This window comes from Budorcas taxicolor, chromosome 24, assembly GCF_023091745.1.
Source record: "Budorcas taxicolor isolate Tak-1 chromosome 24, Takin1.1, whole genome shotgun sequence".
NCBI lineage: Eukaryota > Metazoa > Chordata > Mammalia > Artiodactyla > Bovidae > Budorcas > Budorcas taxicolor.
The window spans coordinates 2840127-2860431 of NC_068933.1; the positions used below are offsets into that span (position 1 = coordinate 2840127).

Genomic DNA, 20305 nt, shown 5'->3' on the forward strand with positions numbered 1-20305 from the left:
CTATCTACACCAGATGCACAGACCTACACACTCCGAGAATAGGTAGGCCTAAGTCTGGCCATGCTTTTAAACCAAATTCAATTTGGGTTCCAATATGTGAGTGGCATCCGCCCCAAAGTCTACAGAAGTTTTGATAAAACACTCCTCCCCCAAGACTCCCGAGTACAGGACGAGCCTTGAAGCGTGCGTGCGTGTGCTCTAGGCCCTGTCATTTTTTGTCACTGTCCCCTTTGTTTCTGTCTCCTCCAGGTTCTCCCCACCGCCCAGCTGACTGCAGTCTCACTCTTTAAAAGTGTGTCCTAGGCAGCCGGTGCCAATAGCAGCCTCTTTGCCAAAGTCCTTGAGCATCTCTGCTCCCAGCTGGTACCCTGGCTTCCTCCCTCTCTCTACTCAGTAAATCTAGGAGCTGAGGTCCCAGAAAAATGTCGCACCCGAGCACACACAAGCTGCCCATTTCTTAGAAGATGTCCCAGACATGCAAGTTTCTGGGACACCCAGCCAGCGAAGGATTCCAAAATCTTAGAATCAGAAGAAAACTTGGAGATTTTCTAGGTCAACCTTCTTCCAGGGAGGTGCACAACATTAAGTGAAAAACTACTTGCATAATAGAAAACTGCCTTATATATTGTCAGATGACTTGTGCTGTGGGAAACTTGATAATGAGTCACTCTCTGTGACCTGAAGCAGGAAACGCCTACAAAAAAGGTTCTGTGCCCTCTAGAATGCTTTTAATTGTTAATTTACTTTTAATCCCCTGGCAGCAGAGGTGTCTCCTGATTCTGAGAAAGTCTCCATTAGAATTTAGCATTAACAAAAATCATAAGGATACTCAAAAACATAACCTAGCAAATGTTCACAGCCTTTGTGTAATAGCCAAGCGGCATAATAAAGTACTCGTCATTTGGTAAATTTATAGCAGCTTGAGTAAACTCAGGAAGTGATGGCTTATCAAACTACTTAAAATTCAGAGTCACAGAGGCTTAAAATTACCCTGAGTCAGATCTCATCAAGAGGAGAAAGCAGAGGAAGATGAGCACAACCAGCCCTGGAATACTGATATAAACATCTCAATGAGAGAAACGTGTTCAACTGACAGATAAATAAATACTATTAGACCACTCTGCCTTGAAGAGCTGAGACCAATAGGACAGCATATAGAGCCATTTTTCTTTAATCACTTTATTTAGTTCAAAAATCAAAATGTAAACTTGGAAAATATCTTGGGATTTGGAAAGATGCAATTATTGTATGCCAGATATTAATAATGTGATAGTTCTATAGAATTTATATTTGTAATATAAGCATATTATGATTTGAACTTTTACCGTTTAATTTAGCAGAAAGAAGTTAGCATTTTTTAAAAAGCACTAATGTTTATTAATTGAAACTTTATAGCACTGAAATTTGGGGAATTTGTGTTTTCAGAGTTCTAGCAAGTCTTGAGTATTTTAATGATTATTAATAACAACACCACCTTGGGGATGTCAGACAGGACGCCCTTGGAAAAGGATTAGTATCCATGCACTAAGGGAAATATGAGGCACTGATGAGAAATTACACCAAGTATATCCGTGTGTCAGCCGCTCAGTTGTGTCTGACTCTTTGTGACCTTGTGGACTATAGCCCACCAGGCTCCTTTTGTCCATGGGATTTTCCAGGCAAGAATCCTGGAATGGGCTGCTATTTCCTCCTCCAGGACTTCTTCCTGACCCAGAGACTGAACCCTCCTCTCTTGCACTGGCAGGCGGATTCTTTACCACTGAGCCACCTGGGAAGCCGCAAGTATATCTAAATCACTCCTTTATTTTCTTGAATATTCTATTAATTAAGCCCTCTCATGTAGAACACATTGCAAAAATGTGTGCAAGATAGTATTTAAAAGTAATTCCCACCACATCATGTGTATCCTAATTCAAGTAGAATGTTGAAAAGCAAAACAACCGATTTCCATGTTTGTCATCCTGCAGCCGGATGCTATCCCTTTTAGGTACAAGACCTCGGGCTTCACCAGATGTGAAATTGAAGGCCCTCTGAAAGGATGAGTGCATTCATCTCCAGGTGTGACATTTAAAGTCTTGCTACAAGGAGGGAGTCCACAAAGCACGGTACCTTTTGAATATCAGGGCAATGACGAAGTCCGGGTTCACCCTCACCCTCCAGTCGCACTCCTTCCCAGGCGGGTAGGGCTGTGGGTAGTTGGGGGACAGGATGACCCCCGCAGGCCCGGTCAGGTTTCCTCCGCACGCCGCTGCCACGGGGAGAGAGGGACGCGGTCAGTGGGAGCTCGTCAGAGGCTGCACGTGGCGTTATTAAGCTGACCCAGGAGATCTGCACATTTTTAATGTGATCATTACCAAATTTTATATACCATCCCACTTCATTTTTAAGGAGGATTATCAATGCTGGCAAATGAAATGTGCATCTTATACTTGCAAACTTTACCCAGTTAAACTGGATAGGTTACCCAAATACCCCACACGTCTGTCAGGTACACTATAAATATAAGGAAAAAAAAAAAAAAAGAAACTTGGAGAGGGTAAAATATCTCCATTGATATCAGTTCATGGCCATGTCAATTCTTTGGTCATTTCTTGTGGTTTACAAAGAAGTCATTGCTCACTTACTCTAGAAGTTTGCTTCAAATGGTATAATTGATCATTCACCTCCTGTTCACTTTTGTAACCCTAAGCCTAGGAGTTTTTGATCATAATAAGTATGCAGGAAATATATGCTGAATAAATGAAGATTTGTTATTTCATAGGTTTCTCACAGTCCTCTGCTATATGCAGGGCTTCGGGTATTGTGCCCAGATTTCAAAACGACAAAACTTAACAAGTAAGATTTAGGTGATATCTGGGGACACACGACCAAGAGGAGGCTTGGCAGAAAGTTAAAACCCCTAAAAATATCATTTTGTCACAGTGCTTAGTACGTTTTTATCAGGAAGAAGCATTTTAGATGATAGTAATAAATTTAATGTTTTCTGCAGTCTTCAATCTTTAATCACAAGTGTTTACGTAAGTCAACGATTATGTGGTTGATCATTGCCAACAGGCAAGACGGTCTTCATTCTTCAGCCTGAAAATTTGGGGGGTATTTACACTTAGTAGATAAGACTTCTGTTAAAGCTTCTATGCTGTGGAAGTTATTAAAACAATGCAAAATTGACACACACGCTAATTTTAGATAGATGTGTTAAACTACTAGGTTAAAGGTTTTCATATTGAATACTGTGAATTGTCACCAAGTTGTTCTAAAAAAAAAAAAATCACCCTGATTAAATTGTACTGTTCCCTCTAAACTGTATACCTTATTTTACTTCATTGATTATGTACATATTCAGGGGAAAAAACAAGTAGAGAAGGGAATATGCTAATTACTGATAATTCCCACACAAATACACAGGGACTTTTTTTGAAAATAAGATGAAGATGTACACTTTGTAATCTTCTGAGATGAATGTGTCTTTAAATACCCATTTAACATCCTGAAAACTTAACTTTCCATAAGACAAAATCTAACGAATCCCAAGATATTTTGTTATAACTTTAGTTTCATCAAAGGCAAACTCTGAATAATATCACAGGAAATATTTATAATAAATTCTTAAAGATGTACTCTCAAGAGCAATTCGATATAATTTTCTCAAAAATGATTTCAATCACATTTCCCCTAGCATGTAGTTTTATTTTAATAAATGGTGTGGAAACAATCAGTTAAGTGCAAAGAATCAGACAGGACTTAGTGACTGAATGGCAACCACAGAGTGGCTCTCGCAGGACAAGAGGCCACCTCCCCGGAATCAAGTGGACGCTGACAGCGTGGAGCACCCGAGCCTGAACCAACAGAGGAGGTGGTGCTGAGGTGGGGAGGGAGGAACCTGAGGGTCTCAGGCAATGCTGCTCCATGCAGGCTTGAAAAGAACAAACTTGGCAGATTCAGGGCACCGTGTACAAAGGAGCCACCAGCAGGAAGAGTTCAGGATGAGACCCAAATATCCATTTATAAGAAACAAAGGGAAGATCCTGTCTTAGTCACACCGGTCCCAGGGGGCATTTTCAAATGAGGTTATTTAAAGACTTGTTGCGGAATTAAGCAGGACCATCTTGCTGGGTTTGTTCTCTCATCTGATGGGGGACTCTTCATTTTAGTCTCATCAGGTTTTCATTAGCAAACTTGCACAATATTTTGGATAGGATTAGATTTAGTATCAAATGCAATTCAGACACTCTAGAAATTCTCCAGGGGGAATGGACATAGAGATAAATCCTCAAACCCATATCAACTAACAGGCCCTTGTTCGACATCCTCAGGGTCACTCCCGACACACGGGATAACGAGTTCATCCACTAAGATGGGCAGCAGCGCTCTTTAACTAGACACATCGCTACTTCTGCACCAAAACATTTCAATGTTCACACCACTAAATGGGATAAACAGTGTCAAAACAGTTACCCTGTAGACCAGGGCAGGATGGTGCCACCGATTGCAAACTTAGAATGCATTTTTGCTTTGCAGAGCTCTTTAGAACTTGAACTTGGACAAAAGGTATTGTGGGCTACTTGAGAAATCTGAAACCGTGGAGATGGTCGAGAGACACTTTATTCAGAATCAGGAAGTAGTGAGAGTCCTCTGGTCCCAGTTCCAGGGGTGCCTCCATCATAGGAGTCCTCTGTGAAATGAAAAGAGTGTGGTGTCCAAGCAAACCATAAGAAGGGTGAGCAGTCAGTGACAAACTGGTGAAAACAGGAGTAACATACAAACAGGGGAGCGGCTGAGAGATTTCATGAAAGCATGAGAGAGAGAGAGAACAGCAAATAGGAGGGGAAAATACACTAAGAATAAAATGGGAAAATGTTGGCCTGTCAATAGGAAAGAGCAAATTCAAGCGGCCAATGAGACTATGAAATTAAAAACAGTTCAATCTCACTGCTAATTTAATATGCTAATTGAATCACCAAAGAATCTTCATGTCCTGCTCGCATTATGAGATTAACAAATACCATATATAGTGTTATTTTTCTGAGTTGGGGAAAATAAACAATAATACGATGGCTGATGATGATTAAATTGGGCAATCTTTCTGGAAAAGTTTTGCAAACTCTAGAAAGTTTGTACAACTATGTCATTCATAAAAAATCATGGATGTGTTCTGCAGCAGTGTTCATTTCAACAATTTCTGTGAGAGGGAAAAGGCTGAAACACCTAACTCTGCACTGAGGAGGGATTAGCAGGATCAATATTGGTCATTATTGATCCAGAGAGCAACTCTGTAGGCAGAAATGTTAATTAGTGAAAAAATAAGGACAGTAAAAGATACTCATCCTGTACTGGTAAATAAAAAGCATAGTTTACAAAATAATCATTCAGGGTGCTATCATTTAAAAATATTTTTAAAATAGGTAATATATACATAAAATAACTATAACACTTACATATGCATGCTTACGTGAATAGCAGTTGCCCTTAGGTAAAAAGGTGACAGTGTTTTTTCATCTTTTTTCTTAACTGTAGCTTATAAAACTTATACAAAAACATGCAATGTTTTAATAAGGAAGAAGCAAAAAAAAAAAAAAAAGGTAAAAAATGTCTTGTTTCAGCAGAACAGAACTTAGATGAGCACCAAAGCATGACCACCACTAAGGTGGACCACTGTCTTACAAAAGCATAGTCTCTTTTCTGAGGGAAAAATGTTCACAATGGGATAAAAAGATACTCATTTATTCCCAAATATGTGCTTCCCATTTTTGTGTTACATAATATCTATGTGTGTGGGTGGTTTTTGTTGCCAATACAATTGATATTCTATTGCCTGGGAGTGATGTTAGCTTATCCATGGAGCAGATACTCAAGAAAGATGAAGTGTTATCTGTTTTCATTGCTGAGAACTGGTTTACCTAGTCACTGATCAAAGTTAGATAACTAAGAGGCAAACCCAAAAAAGACCATAGATGAGTTGGGAAGGTGGTCAAATTTTATAATGAATTGTTCAAATGAATGTAAATCAAGAAATTATCTTCAAGAGATTAACTGGTAATTGTATTGCTTCTTTATATACTCCTCCATAAGCTTAAACTCACGCAAATCGAGGAAAAAAGTGCCTTTCCTGATTTAAAAACAGACCAATGGTTTAACATGTTGGTTGCACTTAAGGTAATTACCCCACTTTAAAAAAGGCACACGAAGAAATCTGGCGCATCTCCTGATGACTCAGCTTGAGATGAAATGCATGACAGTGCTCACAGAAGTCGTGGAATGAAAATGCGGCACAGAACATTAAATAAGCACGGTAGCTCTCTGACAGGCCTGCACATGCTAGTAAGCAGAGCTGTCAATCCCATCCATCTCCAGACTCCTGCAAGCACTCTGTAACAAGTTAAGAGCTGCACATTATAGCGCCATGGGACCACTGAGAATTTTTTCACTGCCGTGCATTACGACAATAGAAATCATTTTAAGTCACAAAATTCCCTCAAGGTCACCCGATGCAAAATGGTCCATTAACTGTGTGCATATCACTTCATTATCACTTCCTGTCTTTGCAGATTAATTCAATTTTATATTTTTAAAACAGATTATAAGGAAGTACAAATTACCCTGTGACAGTTCATTAAAATAATCAAGGTTTTTTTAAAAAAATTAAGATGGGCTACCATAAACAGGTATTTATGGCAAAATATTTAATTGAATGGACAATTTAACTGAATGAATAATTACTGTTTATATAAAAAAAGTGTCTTTCCTTGAAACCATATTTGTGATAGAATAGGGCACTTCCCAGGTGGCTCAGTGGTAAAGAATCTGCCTGCTAACGCAGGAGACACAGGTTCAGTCTCTGGATAGGGAAGATCCCCTGGAGGAGGGAAAGGCAGCCCACTCCAGTGTTCTTGCCTGGAGAACTGCAGGGACAGGGGAGCCTGGCAGGCTACAGTCCATGGGGTCACAAAGAGCTGGACACGACTGAGTGACTGAGCAAGCACAGCACGTATCTTGGATGTTGGTTGTTCGGATTAAGGTCGGCAACACCATTTGTTTTCTTCTTAATAAGGTCAAACCGCAAAATTCTAGTAAATTTCAGAAAGAAGCCTTTCTTTTTATCCGTATATTGACATAAGCAGTATAATTTCTAGGTTTTAGGATTCTATTAAAAATGTACTGCTATTACAGAAAAATTATCTAAAAAGAGATCATATTCTTTATTGCGTAGGCTTTGCTTAAGGGCACATTTCTATATTAAAAATGAGAACAACAATGGTAGGGTTATGAATTTTCAGCCACCCCAAATTTTAAATTAGAGTAACTTGATTGATCTGTATTTTTATAAGATTTGTTAAGGATAGGAAATTTTAGGTAAATGTCAATTACTGTACATTAAGTAAACTACTTCCTTTATTTCACCTAATAAAATAAATTTTAAAGGTTTATAATAAAATTTCAATGTAATCTCAGAAAACCTGAGGGTATGCAAGAAACTCTTGAGAAATACTTCTGAAGAACAATACATTTTATAGAGCAATTTTAATGATAACAGGCACTCCTTCCCCAATTTAAAACTGCTATATTCCATTGCACAATACCTATGCATGTAGGAGGGTCTGGTTGCCAAAAGAATCGGTTATTCAGCTGCACACAGGTGATTTTAGCTTGCCCTTGGAGCTGGTACCCGGGGTCACACTGGAAGGTGATGGTGTCCCCAGGTTCTCTGCTGTCCCCGTAGCGGGTACCGTTTTGAGGCATACCCGGGTCGTTGCAGGTGGATGCGATGGATGCTAGAACAAAGGGACAACATCACATTACTGACTGGAGATGTGATCCCTCCACTCTTTGATCGGCATAATGAGTTACTTGTCCACATGTGAACATTTTTTTTTCCCCTCAAGAATATATTCAATAACCTGCATCTTGATTATGTTTCCTTTGAACAGATGCTAGAAAAATCCTGATGAAAATTCAACCAATTATGGAAAATATTAAGGATTTATATGATGCTATGCACACACACTCATTTCCCTTTGATTTTCTCAACAATATTTTAATGAAAATATATGCCACAATTTAAATAATCTGAGAACCCCAATCTCAAGGAAACTTGAAGAAAATAAGATAGGATATATTCTCTTTTGGTTGATGCCTTCTCTGTGACAACCAGCTAAGATGACCCAAACCCTCTTAAACTGTTTTGTCCAAAAACACCTTTAGTTCTTTAAAAATATTTTAAATTCTCCTTTAATCTAAAGAATGTTTTTACTAACCTGATAACTGCAGGATCAATAGATCTTTCTGTTCTCATTTCCCCCTCAATGCTGTTAATGTATTACAATTTTCTGCTTTCCAGTTTTCCTACTTAATCTCACAGTCTGGAATGACTTTAAGATCATCCATCTTTGATGTCCTAACATTTCACAATATGATGTCTATGCATGAATTGCCTTATATTTCTAAGGAAATAAAAGTTTTGCAATATCATGTCTATGAATGAACCTTCCTTTATTAATCCTGCTTGGAATCCATTCAAAGTTTTAAATCTGAAGATTAAGCAACTATCTTACCAAATATCAGTTCCCTCCTATTATCTGTACTCCCTTCTTATGAATTAAAATTTGACAAATGTCTCTATCCTTTGTGTGTCTCTCTTTTTTTTCCCTTCGTGTCTCAACTTTTAATTTTTTAAACCTCTTTGTTACATCTTCTGGGTAGTTTTTTAGACCATTTTCCTATCATAATCTTCTTACCATCTGCATCAACTTTATTATATTATCATGTAGTTGAGTTTTAAACTTCCTTTCATTGTTTCTCTGCTAGCATTTTGTTCAAACATCTTTGGCCATTTATACAGTATTTTGTTCTCTACTCATAATTTTATTCACTTTTGTTTTTTTACACCCTTACTGTCTGATCTGATAATAATTCCAATATCTCTCAGAATCTAAGGTGCCTCTGAATTTTGATTTTGCTCTTCTATTTCTGGAACTTCACCTGCAGTAATTCTTTTGAAGGTGCATATTTGCAGAGGGGATTCTCACTTGACTTTCCCATGTACCTGGAACAAGAGAAGCTTTCTACCTCTTTAAAATAAAGTCTCTGCTGAGGCATTTTGGACCACAGAGATGGCACAAATTCGTCTATGAGCTAGTTTGAAACCTGCTTGTGGTTATGGTTATGAATTCTCTTTCCCTGTGTCTATTTCTATGCCTGTATTTATATCCATATCTGTCTTTACCATCTAACTTTTCTCCCTTTTAGTGACAGCAGACCTCTCTTTGGAGTTCTGCTGCTGCTGCTGCTAAGTTGCTTCAGTTGTATCCAACTCCGTGCGACCCCATAGATGGCAGCCCACCAGGCTCCCCGGTCCCTGGGATTCTCCAGGCAAGAACACTGGAGTGGGTTGCCATTTCCTTCTTGGAGTTCTAGCAGTGTGTAAGCAGATCTGATTATATTTCCAATATTGAAAAGCTCTCAGATGTTTCTTCCTATCTTTTCAGCCCACAGACTCTCAGAAATGAAATTCAGTCTCACTAGGGTCCTACTGACAGATGCTTTCAGGGGAAAGTAAAGTGAGAAAGTCACCCAGTCGTGTTCAGCTTTTTGCAACCCCATGGACTATAGCCTACCAGGCTCCTCTGTCCATGGAATTCTCCAAACAAGAGCACTGGAGTGGGTTGCCATTCCCTTCTCCAGGGGATTTTCCTGACCCAGAGATCTAACCTGGGTCTGCTCCCAGGACAAAGCCAACCCCTTAATCTCATGGCCTTTCTGCATCTCACATTACTTTGGTGACTCTGAGGATCCCTTATTGTCCTGAATTTTCAGTGATACATTTTAAAAAGCTAAACTTAATCATATCCACCACATTTGGCATATTTTCAGTGGCTATGTCTCCAGAGAGCTTACTTAACTGTCATACTGGCCCTGCAGACCCTCCATTTCAGTTCTGTCTTACTCCCACTGCATGAAGGCTGGCTTATCATGCCTGTCATCATTGCCATTATAATTATTAGTGTTTTGAGTAGGAGAATTTTACTTGAAGGAGAGTTCTCAAGAAGTATCAAAAAAGTAGGTTTTTCAATGGGAAGAGAGCAGGAAATGCTGAGTCAGAGCCACTGAGGAAGATTCTCTCAGTTCCCACTCTCATCAGCTGCAAAGATCAGCAGGTGAGGAAGAAAGCAAGAGCATCTCCCTGAAAAAAGACCAGCTCAGCAGTGGAATGCAGAACGGACCTGAGGACACAACGCTGCTAGCTAGGATGCCAGGAGTGTCACACCCCTAACCCACCACTCTTTACAATAGAGAAGAGGAATTAGAAAATTCAAGCACCAGAATCACAGCCCGTTGTGGCCATCACCTAGGCAACACAATGGTGCTTCCATGGAACTAGTATTTTGCAAGCGATCAATCTTGAGTTTACTATTTGAGCAACTAAAGAATCTAACTGTGCTCTATTGTTTCTGAGATTTCTCTGGGCTTCAGGAAAAAGACATAAGCAAATCCTATTGTACCTTTTCAATCTTGTCCATTGGACTAAATTTCACATCTCCGAAAGAAACTTCATTCTTTACTGAAGCAAGTGGTCATATGATTACATACTCATTTCCAAGTGAGAATTAATTTAATATAGCATTATATTAGTATTAAAAGTTAATTATCTATTAAGGAAAGAGATCAACCCAGCCAATCCTAAAGGAAATCAACCCTGAATATTCATTGGAAAACTGGTGCTGAAGCTGAAGCTCCAATACTTTGGCCACCTGATGTGAAGAGCTGACTCACTGAAAAAGACCCTGATGATGGAGAAGATTGAGGGCAGGAGGAAAAGGGTCAACAGAGGAGATGGTTGGATGGCTTCATCGACTCAATGGACATGAGTTTTGAGCAAACATCAGGAGATAGCAAAGTACAGGGAAGCCTCGCGTACTGTAGTCCAAGGGGTTGCAAAGAGCCAGACATGACTTGGCTGACACGCCAAGACATAACTTGGCAACAACAGCTCTTAGTAAATATCCATAGTAATACTTCTATGATAAATAAGTACATAGTACTAAAATAATTTAAAAATAAATCATTAGAAAAAAAGCCAGGAGATCATTTATGAGTCTCATTGTAATTTTTTAAAAGAGATATGATTTTATTACTTCTCTTTCCAAATTTTTATTCAATATTCATTAAAAGCAAAAGCACATTACTCAGTAAAGAAGCTTTACACAAAGATGCACAGATTTTGTACATAAGAAGAATTTCAAAAGACACATGAGTTTGCATGACAAGTGTTCTGCAGAACACTTTTCTGTAGGTTATTAATAGCTGTCTGGTCTAATAACACTAACAAATACCACATCCTCCAACTCTCTCTTGTAGATCTCCATTGTATATCAGGGATATACAATAAATGTAATTATAGAGCATGTTTTCTCCATAGACTTCTTCAAATCCTCCCAAATAAAGATCCACAGAATATCAGTATATAAAACAGTGGCTTGCACTAAGGGTTATATATCCTTTAATGGGATGAAATTTAATTCAGTTTTGAAAGAGTTTTCTACTTCTAAAGCAAATTTTCACTCTGAATAATGGTAATAATAATAATAGAGCATGGCATTAAAAATTTATGTACTTATGTAGTTCATATTGTATGAACTATAGCATCTATATACTCAACCGGAAAATCAACAAAAGGCATGAAAAAACAGAAATACAGCATCTACATAATTAGCTAAACTTATGCCAATTACATGAAAATGTGAATTGTAGTAAAATGGTTCTACACCTGGGCTTAGTGGGGAGGTCTTCATATGGCTTGTGTTTCTTTTAAAAACTGAGATTTCCAATAAATGGATCATGAAGGCTTAGCTGAATTGAACTCCAAACTCTTACTCTTCCCTTTTAGAATTACAAAATAAAAATAAAACATTCCTAGGGTACTCTAGATTGGATTAAAAATAAAAAAACAAAAAGCAATGAGACGACGTGAGGAAAAAACAAACAATTTAAAACAATGCACTGGGGACTATATTGGCTGGTTTTTTGTTTGTTTGTTTGTTTGTTTTTTTAATAAACACCGTTTTATCTCCCCCAGTTACGCATTGCGGAAAAATGCTTTCTGGTAATGACAGTAAAGCTTCTTTGGAGACTAATATGAGAGCCTCCAACCAACTACATTTCTTTAGGGTCAGAAATTGCTTTTCCGCCTTCAGGGTCACACAGAGTCATGGATGCGGCATACACGCATTTCCTTTTCATGACTGCATTCTTTTATGTGCCGTATGTTTCTTTCACTCAATTTTGTCTTATTTTTTTTTCATCAAACAGGATTTTAATGACTGAATCTTTCCAGTTTTTATTTTCCATAAAAAGGGAAACAATATTTTTAGTTGCATCAGTCTTATCCTCCTATCACCTGAGAAGAACAAGATACTATTCCTGAGGTGTATACATTGTGTTTTTCAATTTCCCCAGGCAGGGGTTCTCTAGAATGTTTCAAGTCATCTAGAATCTTCCACAAGCCTAGTGGGATCTAAGAGATATCTCCATTCCTTGCCCCCTGAATCTAGAACCACTCCAATAGGCTTGAGTGACCCAAACCTGTGATTCTCTTAGCATAAAAGCCAGGGACCTGACATTTTGTTTGTACAAGGCAGCAGTGATGATGTAGAACTACTGAATCATGAGAAATACAGTGGACTCGAATTTATTTCCAAATGGTTAAAGTCGTTTTTGACACTGGAGACTGTATAGAATATATGCATTCAAAAATAATGTGCAAAGTTGTGTTCTCTTTCTATCCTAACTAAAAAAAAATCGAGCATCTGGACCATGTCCTGTTAAAGGTGTCAAGTCCACTTGCTTTAAAAAAAAAAAAAATTAACATCACTTAAAAGTATATTTACTGACTGGTTATTCATTCACAGAAGCAAAGTCTGCTTTGTGTACATTTATTATCTTAAAATACCCTTTCATAATGTACCAGAGAGAATGCTCACCACGTACATGGAAAAACACACACAGTGACCCCAGTACGCTTCTCATCAGAGGCAGACATATTCTAATCTTCAGATCTTAACCTGCGTATTAACAGCGCCTGTTCTTGGGTTAAGAAAGCTGAATGAATTCTCTGTGCAAGTGTCAGGTTACCATTTTCTCTGAAAAGTTGCTCTCTGGGTTAGATCATAGCACAGAAAAGGGAAATCTCCTTCTGGAGGGCCACTGACTGTGTTTGACAGGATAAACATGAGCTGGCCACCAGAACTCCATCAGTGCTTCAGCGGCTGGAAAAGGTTTGGAAAATACACAGGAAAGAGGAACCTCAATTCATTTAATGCAGTCTTTCCACTCAATCCCAGGCTCCACATTAAAGAAAGAACGTGGGTCCAAATTCTACCAAGGTCCACTAATTCGGTCTACATTCCTCCTCTCCCACCTGACAACATCAAAGTGCTTCAGGAACTGGAGACACAGAGTTTTCTAAGATCTTCCAAGGTCAAGAACAGAAGTGATGGCTGCTCAAAGTGATGGATGCACATTTCACAAATCCCTCCCCGTGGATTTCAAAAGTAACACACGGCACTGGGGAAATAGCCAGCCTTGATGCAAGCCTCACATCTTCCACAGAAGTTAATTCATGGTTGATCACAGCTTTAAATACAGAATGTAAAACCATAAAACTTTCAGAAAAATGTCTAGGAGAAAAATCTTGAGGAGTTAGGGCTAGGCAAGGACATGGCAACAACAGCATGATCTATAAAAGCAACAATTAATAAACTAAACTTCAAAATTAAAAACTTTTTTTCTGCAAAAAGATTTTAAGAAGATGGATAGACAATATGAAGGCCAAGAAAAGCAGTTTAAAATTCACATATCTGACAAAAGACTAGTATCTAAAATATATCAAGAATTCTGAAGATGCAAAAAAATAAAAGGAAAACGTGAAAATATTCAACCAGAAAATGAACAAAAGACATGAAAACACGTGTCCCTGAAGAGAATGTACAGATGGCAAATAAATATGTAATAAGATGTTCAAGATCACCGGCCATTCGGGAATTGAAAAGAGATGTCACTGCACACATTAATGCAGCTAATTATATCATATAAACAGACAACATCAAATACTGGTGAGGATACAGAGAAAAGGAGTCACTTATACATTGTTGGTCAAAATGTAAGATGGTACAGGGCCTCTGGACAATCATTTGGCCATTAAAATCTAAACATTCCATTGCCATTCAGCCCAGAAATTACACTTCTGTACATTTATCCTGGATAAATGAAAACTTAGGTTCACACGAAAACTTGTACATGAATGTTTATGGCAGCTCCATTCATAATGGTCCCAAGCTAGAAACAAGCTAAATGTCCTTCCGTGAGTGAATGATTAGACAAGCTGGTACGTCCAGTCAATGGAATATTCCTCAGCCACATAAAGGGATGAACCCAGGGAACACACTGCAGCCCCAGTGAATCTCCTCAGCACTAAACTGAGAGAAAAAGTCTCCTGAGAGACTACATCCTACACGACTCCTTTCATATGATGTTCTGGGAACGGTAGAGTTATGCAAATGGAGGGCACATTTGAGATTGCCAGGAGGCATCAGGAGGGCAGTGGGTGGCTGAAAGGACATCCTGCGGAACCTTTGGGCGACAGATGTTCTGCCTGTTAACTGGCCATTGTTGACAGCCTGGCTGTGATGTGTGCACTAGTTCTGCAGGTTACCATGGGAGCAACTTCCTAAGGGTCCACGGGATCTGTTTTACTTCTTACATGGGCATGTGAATTTACAAGTATTTTTAAAGAAAAAGTTTAATTTAAAAATTTGTGTAGGGACTTCCTTGGTGGTCCAGTGGTTAAGAATTTGCCTTCCAATGCAGGGAGAATGGGTTCAATCCCTGGTCAGGGAACTAAGATTCCACATGCCACAGGGCAACTAACGCCAAATGCTCCAGAGCCTGTGTGCAAAACTAGAGAGCCTGCATGCTGCAGCAAGAGACAGGACCCTGTGCTGCAATAAGCACCGAGTGCAGAAGAGAGAAAGATTTATATATACACAAGCTTCTTTGTATACATATATATATATACACACATGCACACGTATATGCCTGGATTTTAGTATTCACTTGAATTATATAAAATGAATACAAATCATTTTATATTTAAAATCATTTTTGTGTAGGTATATATATATGATATTTATATATAATATATATATTATATGTATATATAATCACATATATATATATGTGATTAGCTCCTCAGTCATCCGACTCTTTGCAACCCCATGGACTGTAGCCCACCAGGCTCCTCTGTTCACAGGATTCTCCAGGCAAGAATACTGGAGTGGGTTGCCATGCCTACCTTCAGGGGTTCCCGACCCAGGGATTGAATCCCACATTGCAAGTGGATTCTTTACCCACTGAGCCACCAAGGAAGTTCCATGTAGGTATATACTCATGTTTAATTTCAAAACTTGAAGGGATGAAGCATTAGGATTCAATACAGGAATTGTGTATTTCTGCATACTTCTTCATGCAGAAAGCAACGTGGGCTTTGGATTGTGAAATGATGGGTGGATATTGGCAAATCTGAAGTTGCAGACTATATATTGTCAGTTTAACCAATTCCTGGGGATAATAACTATTTCAGAATTTAAAAAAAATGTACTAAATCAAGCAAAAGTCCTTTCAAGTTAACACAATTACTACTTACTGAGAGGCTTCATTAATGCTATTACTGTGAGCCACAGGGAAGGAAAATAAATTTAAGGCCAAGATTCTTCAGATGGCATCACCGACTTGACAGACATGAGCTTGATCGAGCTCCCAGAGTTGGTGATGGACAGTGAAACCTGGTGTGCTGTAGCCCATGGGGTGGCAAAGAGCTGGACATGACATGACTGAGCAACTGAATTGAACTGATTCTTAAGATAGATACCTTGAAACCTCAGAATGCATGAAAGATTTTACTTTGTCAGTGAAAGCACAGGTATTAAAACACTTGACAGAAGGGTGACGTTATTATGAGAAAACATTAAATACCTTTTATGATCTGCTACGCAAATGTCCTCTGTAACAATGTTTCAAAAGTGGAACATTTGCTTTCATGGTCTTTGTACTGAATAAGCACTTAATAGCTATGAAAATATGTCATTAAAGTAGACTATCAAATGTAAGTGTAAATTGAATCCTACAATTAAAAAAAAAAACTTCAACATGCAACAGAAATAAATCAATCACTTTGATTTTCCACAATGCAGAATGTGAATTCCATTAAAGTAAAAAAGCCCGAGTCCCATATTTCATGCTAATTAAATCAAAATATAATAATCCAAGAGCTATTTATATTGCAGCCATTAAACTAGATGATAAATCCCCCTACACTACAGATTTTCATTTTCAAATTCAGAAGTCACTTACTTTCTTGTAACAATTGACCTTGTACCATTTCTGCTGCTTATAGTAGGGTCTGAATCTACTATGTTTATGTTATAACATTGGCTATTTTTTAATCATGCAACAAGGCAGCGGTCCATGAAGAGATCACCAGTCATAGCAAGCATCCTTTTTCAACAACACAAGAGATGACTTTACACACGGACATCACCAAATGGTCAATACTGAGACAACATTGATTACATTCTTTGTAGCCAAAGATGAAAGTGAAAAAGCTGGCTTAAAACTCAGCATTAAGAAAACTAAGATCACAGCATCCGGTCCCATCATTGCATGGCAAATAGATGAGGAAACAATGGAAACAGTGAGAGACTTTATTTTCTTGGGCTCCCAAATCACTACAGATGGTGACTGTAGCCATGAAATCAAAAGATGCTGTTCTAGTTTGCACTCCAACCAACAGTGTAAGAGGGTTCCCTTTTCTCCACACCCTCTCCAGCATTTATTGCTTGTAGACTTTTAGATCGCAGCCATTCTGTCTGGTGTGAAATGGTACCTCATTGTGGTCTTGATTTGCAGTTCTCTGATAATGAGTGATGTTGAGCATCTTTTCATGTGTTTGTTAGCCATCTGTATGTCTTCTCTGGAGAAGTGTCTATTTAGTTCTTTGGCCCATTTTTTGATTGGGTCATTTATTTTTTTGGAATTGAGCTGCGTAAGTTGCTTGTATATTTTTGAGATTAGTTGTTTGTCAGTTGCTTCATTTGCTATTATTTTCTCCCATTCTGAAGGCTGTCTTTTCACCTTGCTTATGGAAATGGAAGGCACATTAGAGATTGCCAGGAGGCATCAGGAGGGTAGTGGGTGGCTGAAAGGACATCTTGAGGAACCTTTGGGTGATAAATGTTCTGCTTGTTGACTGGCCATTGTTGACAGCCTGGCTGTGATATGTGCACAAGTTCTGTAGGTTACCACTTGAGAAAAGGGAACCCTCCTACACTGTTGGTGGGAATGCAAACTAGTACAGCCACTATGGAGAAGAGTGTGGAGATTCCTTAAAAAACTGGAAATAGAACTGCCTTATGACCTAGCAATCCCACTGCTGGGCATACACACCATGGAAACCAGAATTGAAAGAGACACGTGTACCCCAATGTTCGTCGCAGCACTGTTTATAATAGCCAGGACATGGAAGCAACCTAGATGTCCATCAGCAGACGAATGGATAAAAAAGCTGTGATACATATACACAATGGATTATTAATCAGACACTAAAAAGAATACATTTGAATCAGTTCTAATGAGGTGGATGAAACTGGAGCTTATTATATAGAGTGAAGTAAGCCAGAAAGAAAAACACCAATACAGTATACTAATACATATATATGGAATTTAGAAAGATGATAACCCTGTATGCGAGAAGCAAAAGAGACACAGATGTATAGAACAGACTTTTGGACTCTGTGGGAGAGGGAGAGGGTGGGATGATTTGGAACACTGAAACATGAAACATGTATAATATCATATAAGAAACAAATTGCCAGTCTAGGTTCGATACAGGATACAGGATGCTTGGGGCTGGTGCACTGGGATGACCCAGAGAGATGATATGGGGAGGGAGGTGGGAGGGGGGGTTCAGGATTGGGAACTCATGTACACCCGTGGCAGATTCATGTCAATGTATGGCAAAACCAATACAGTATTGTAAAGTAAAATAAAGTAAAATTAAAAAAAAAAAACTACACTGGAAATAAGGGAAAAACAAACAAACAAAAAAAGATGCTTGCTCCTTGGAAGAAAATCTATTGACCAACCTAAAGAGCATATTAAAAAGCAGAGACATTACTTTGTCGACAAAGGTCCATCTAGTCAAAGCTATGGTTTTTCCAGTAGTCATGTATGGAAGCAACAGTTCGAACCCTGTATGAAACAACTGATTGGTTCAGGATTGAGAAAGGAGTATGACAGGGCTGTCCATTTATTTAACCTAAACACTGAACACATCATGTGAAAGGCCAGGCTGGATGAGCTACAGGCTGGAATCAGATAGGCAGGAGAAACATCAACAACGTTAGATATGTGGATGATGCCACTCTGACGGCAGAAAGCGAAGAGCCTCTTGATGAGGATGAAGAGAGTGAAAGACGGTGACGCAGCCATGGAAGCAGAAGACGACTGCTTCTCGGCAGGAAACCTGCGACAATCCTAGACAGTGTTTTCAAAAGCCGATCACTCTGCCGACAAAGGTCCACGTAGTTAAGGCTGCCGTCTTCCCAGTGGTCGTGTACAGCTGTGAGAGCCGGGCTGTAAAGAAGGCAGAGCACCAAAGGACTGATGCCTTCGCCCTCTAGTGCTCGAGAGGACTCCTGAGAATTCCTTGGACAGCAAAGAGACCAAAACAGTCAGTCTTAGGGGAAATCAACTCTGAATACTCGTTGGAAGGACTGTTGCTGAAACTGAAGCCCCACTATTTTGGTCATCTGATGTGAACAACCGACTCATTGGAAAAGACCCTGATGCTGGGAAAGATTGAGGGCAGAAGGAAAAGAGGGCATCTGAGGATGAGATGGCTGGATGGCATCACTGATGCAATGAACATGAGCTTGGGCAAACTTCGGGAGATGGTGAGGGACGGGAGACCTGGCGTGCTGCAGTCCATGGGGTTGCAAAGAGTTGGACACAACTGGGTGACTACACAACAACAATTTTTTAATTAACTTGTTTTCAGTGTTTCAAACTAGCTTTTAAAGTGATCTCAAAGATCCTCATAATCATTTATTGGAACTAGAACATTAGTGGGACATAATAAATGTCGAATTTAGGTGATGTCTATAAGTCAAATAATGTTTCTCCTTCTTGCAAATAAATGTTTTAATATTTATTTGCTAGTTATAAAACTATATTTTTGAGTTCTGCATGCCACATTGTTGTTAAACGTTAGGCCATGTATGTAAAAGAATGCACTTGGAAAATTTCTAAAACATATAAGAGTATATAACAGGTTATTCGTGTTCACCACAGTATTTGAATCAGTTATGCTGGTTAAGTTCCAAAGATTGCACTGAGGACTAAGCTTAGCCCCTCCTTTGTAAAGGAATTGTAAGTACCCTGAAAAAAATACTAATGAACATATCTCCTTTCATCATGTCAAATGTCATGTATGGAAAGCCAAATCTGTTTCTGCAGATTTAAAAATATTTTAGCCTTTAGTTATTAAAAAAAATTACATTTATTAGTAACGCAAATATGCAAATTTTGAACATATCATAGAATCCTATGTTTTGTCTCCTCATACAACAAAGATTCCCTCATTCAGTTATTCAAAGAGATTTTAGTTTCTTTATATCTAGTCACAATCAAATTAAAACCTTCAACCCTCATCCTCCAAAGATTCATTTCTAAACATCTATCACCTTAGTCACCACTGTTAAATTGATTCTCAGTTTTCAGAGGTATGAAAAATAAAATACTCTGTGTACATAAGATGAATTTGAGGAGAGAAAAAGATGAGTATCACATTTTTCATTAGACACTCCGCAAATTCTTTACTGATAACAAGTATATGGTTAACAGCTTCAGTATGTTACAGAAATTTCTGATGGTTGCAGCAACGCAAAGATCTGGTATTATATCATTAGGGTGATCAAGTGCTATTCACTTGTTTACTGTCTTTTCCTGTTTCTAAATCAGAGCTTCACTATATCCACACCTTCCAAGTATCAGGAGGATCTTGCTTTTGTCAGTGTGAACCGAGTGGTGTGAAACAGGAGGCAAGAGAGAGGGGGGATCCAATTTGAGAACTGCAGACTGTCTCATTTATCTCATATACTTCCCCTGAGTCAACATGCCTCCAGAACTGAGAATAAGTAATAGCAATCCCTTATACTGGGGAAAATTGATAAATCAAAGTGCTTTTGTGTTCCTTACT

General features: G+C 38.7%; 1 protein-coding gene across 1 annotated transcript in view; it reads right to left on the minus strand.

Annotated features, from left to right (window-relative positions):
• Positions 1–20305, minus strand: part of CSMD1 (CUB and Sushi multiple domains 1) — a 1658099-nt gene that overhangs the window by 258612 nt on the left and 1379182 nt on the right. Inside the window, exons 27-28 of the mRNA XM_052661250.1 lie at positions 7578–7769; positions 2110–2248 (exon numbers count right to left, since the gene is read on the minus strand). Coding sequence (XP_052517210.1) covers positions 2110–2248; positions 7578–7769 — 331 coding nt within the window. The remainder of the gene's footprint in view (positions 1–2109; positions 2249–7577; positions 7770–20305) is intronic.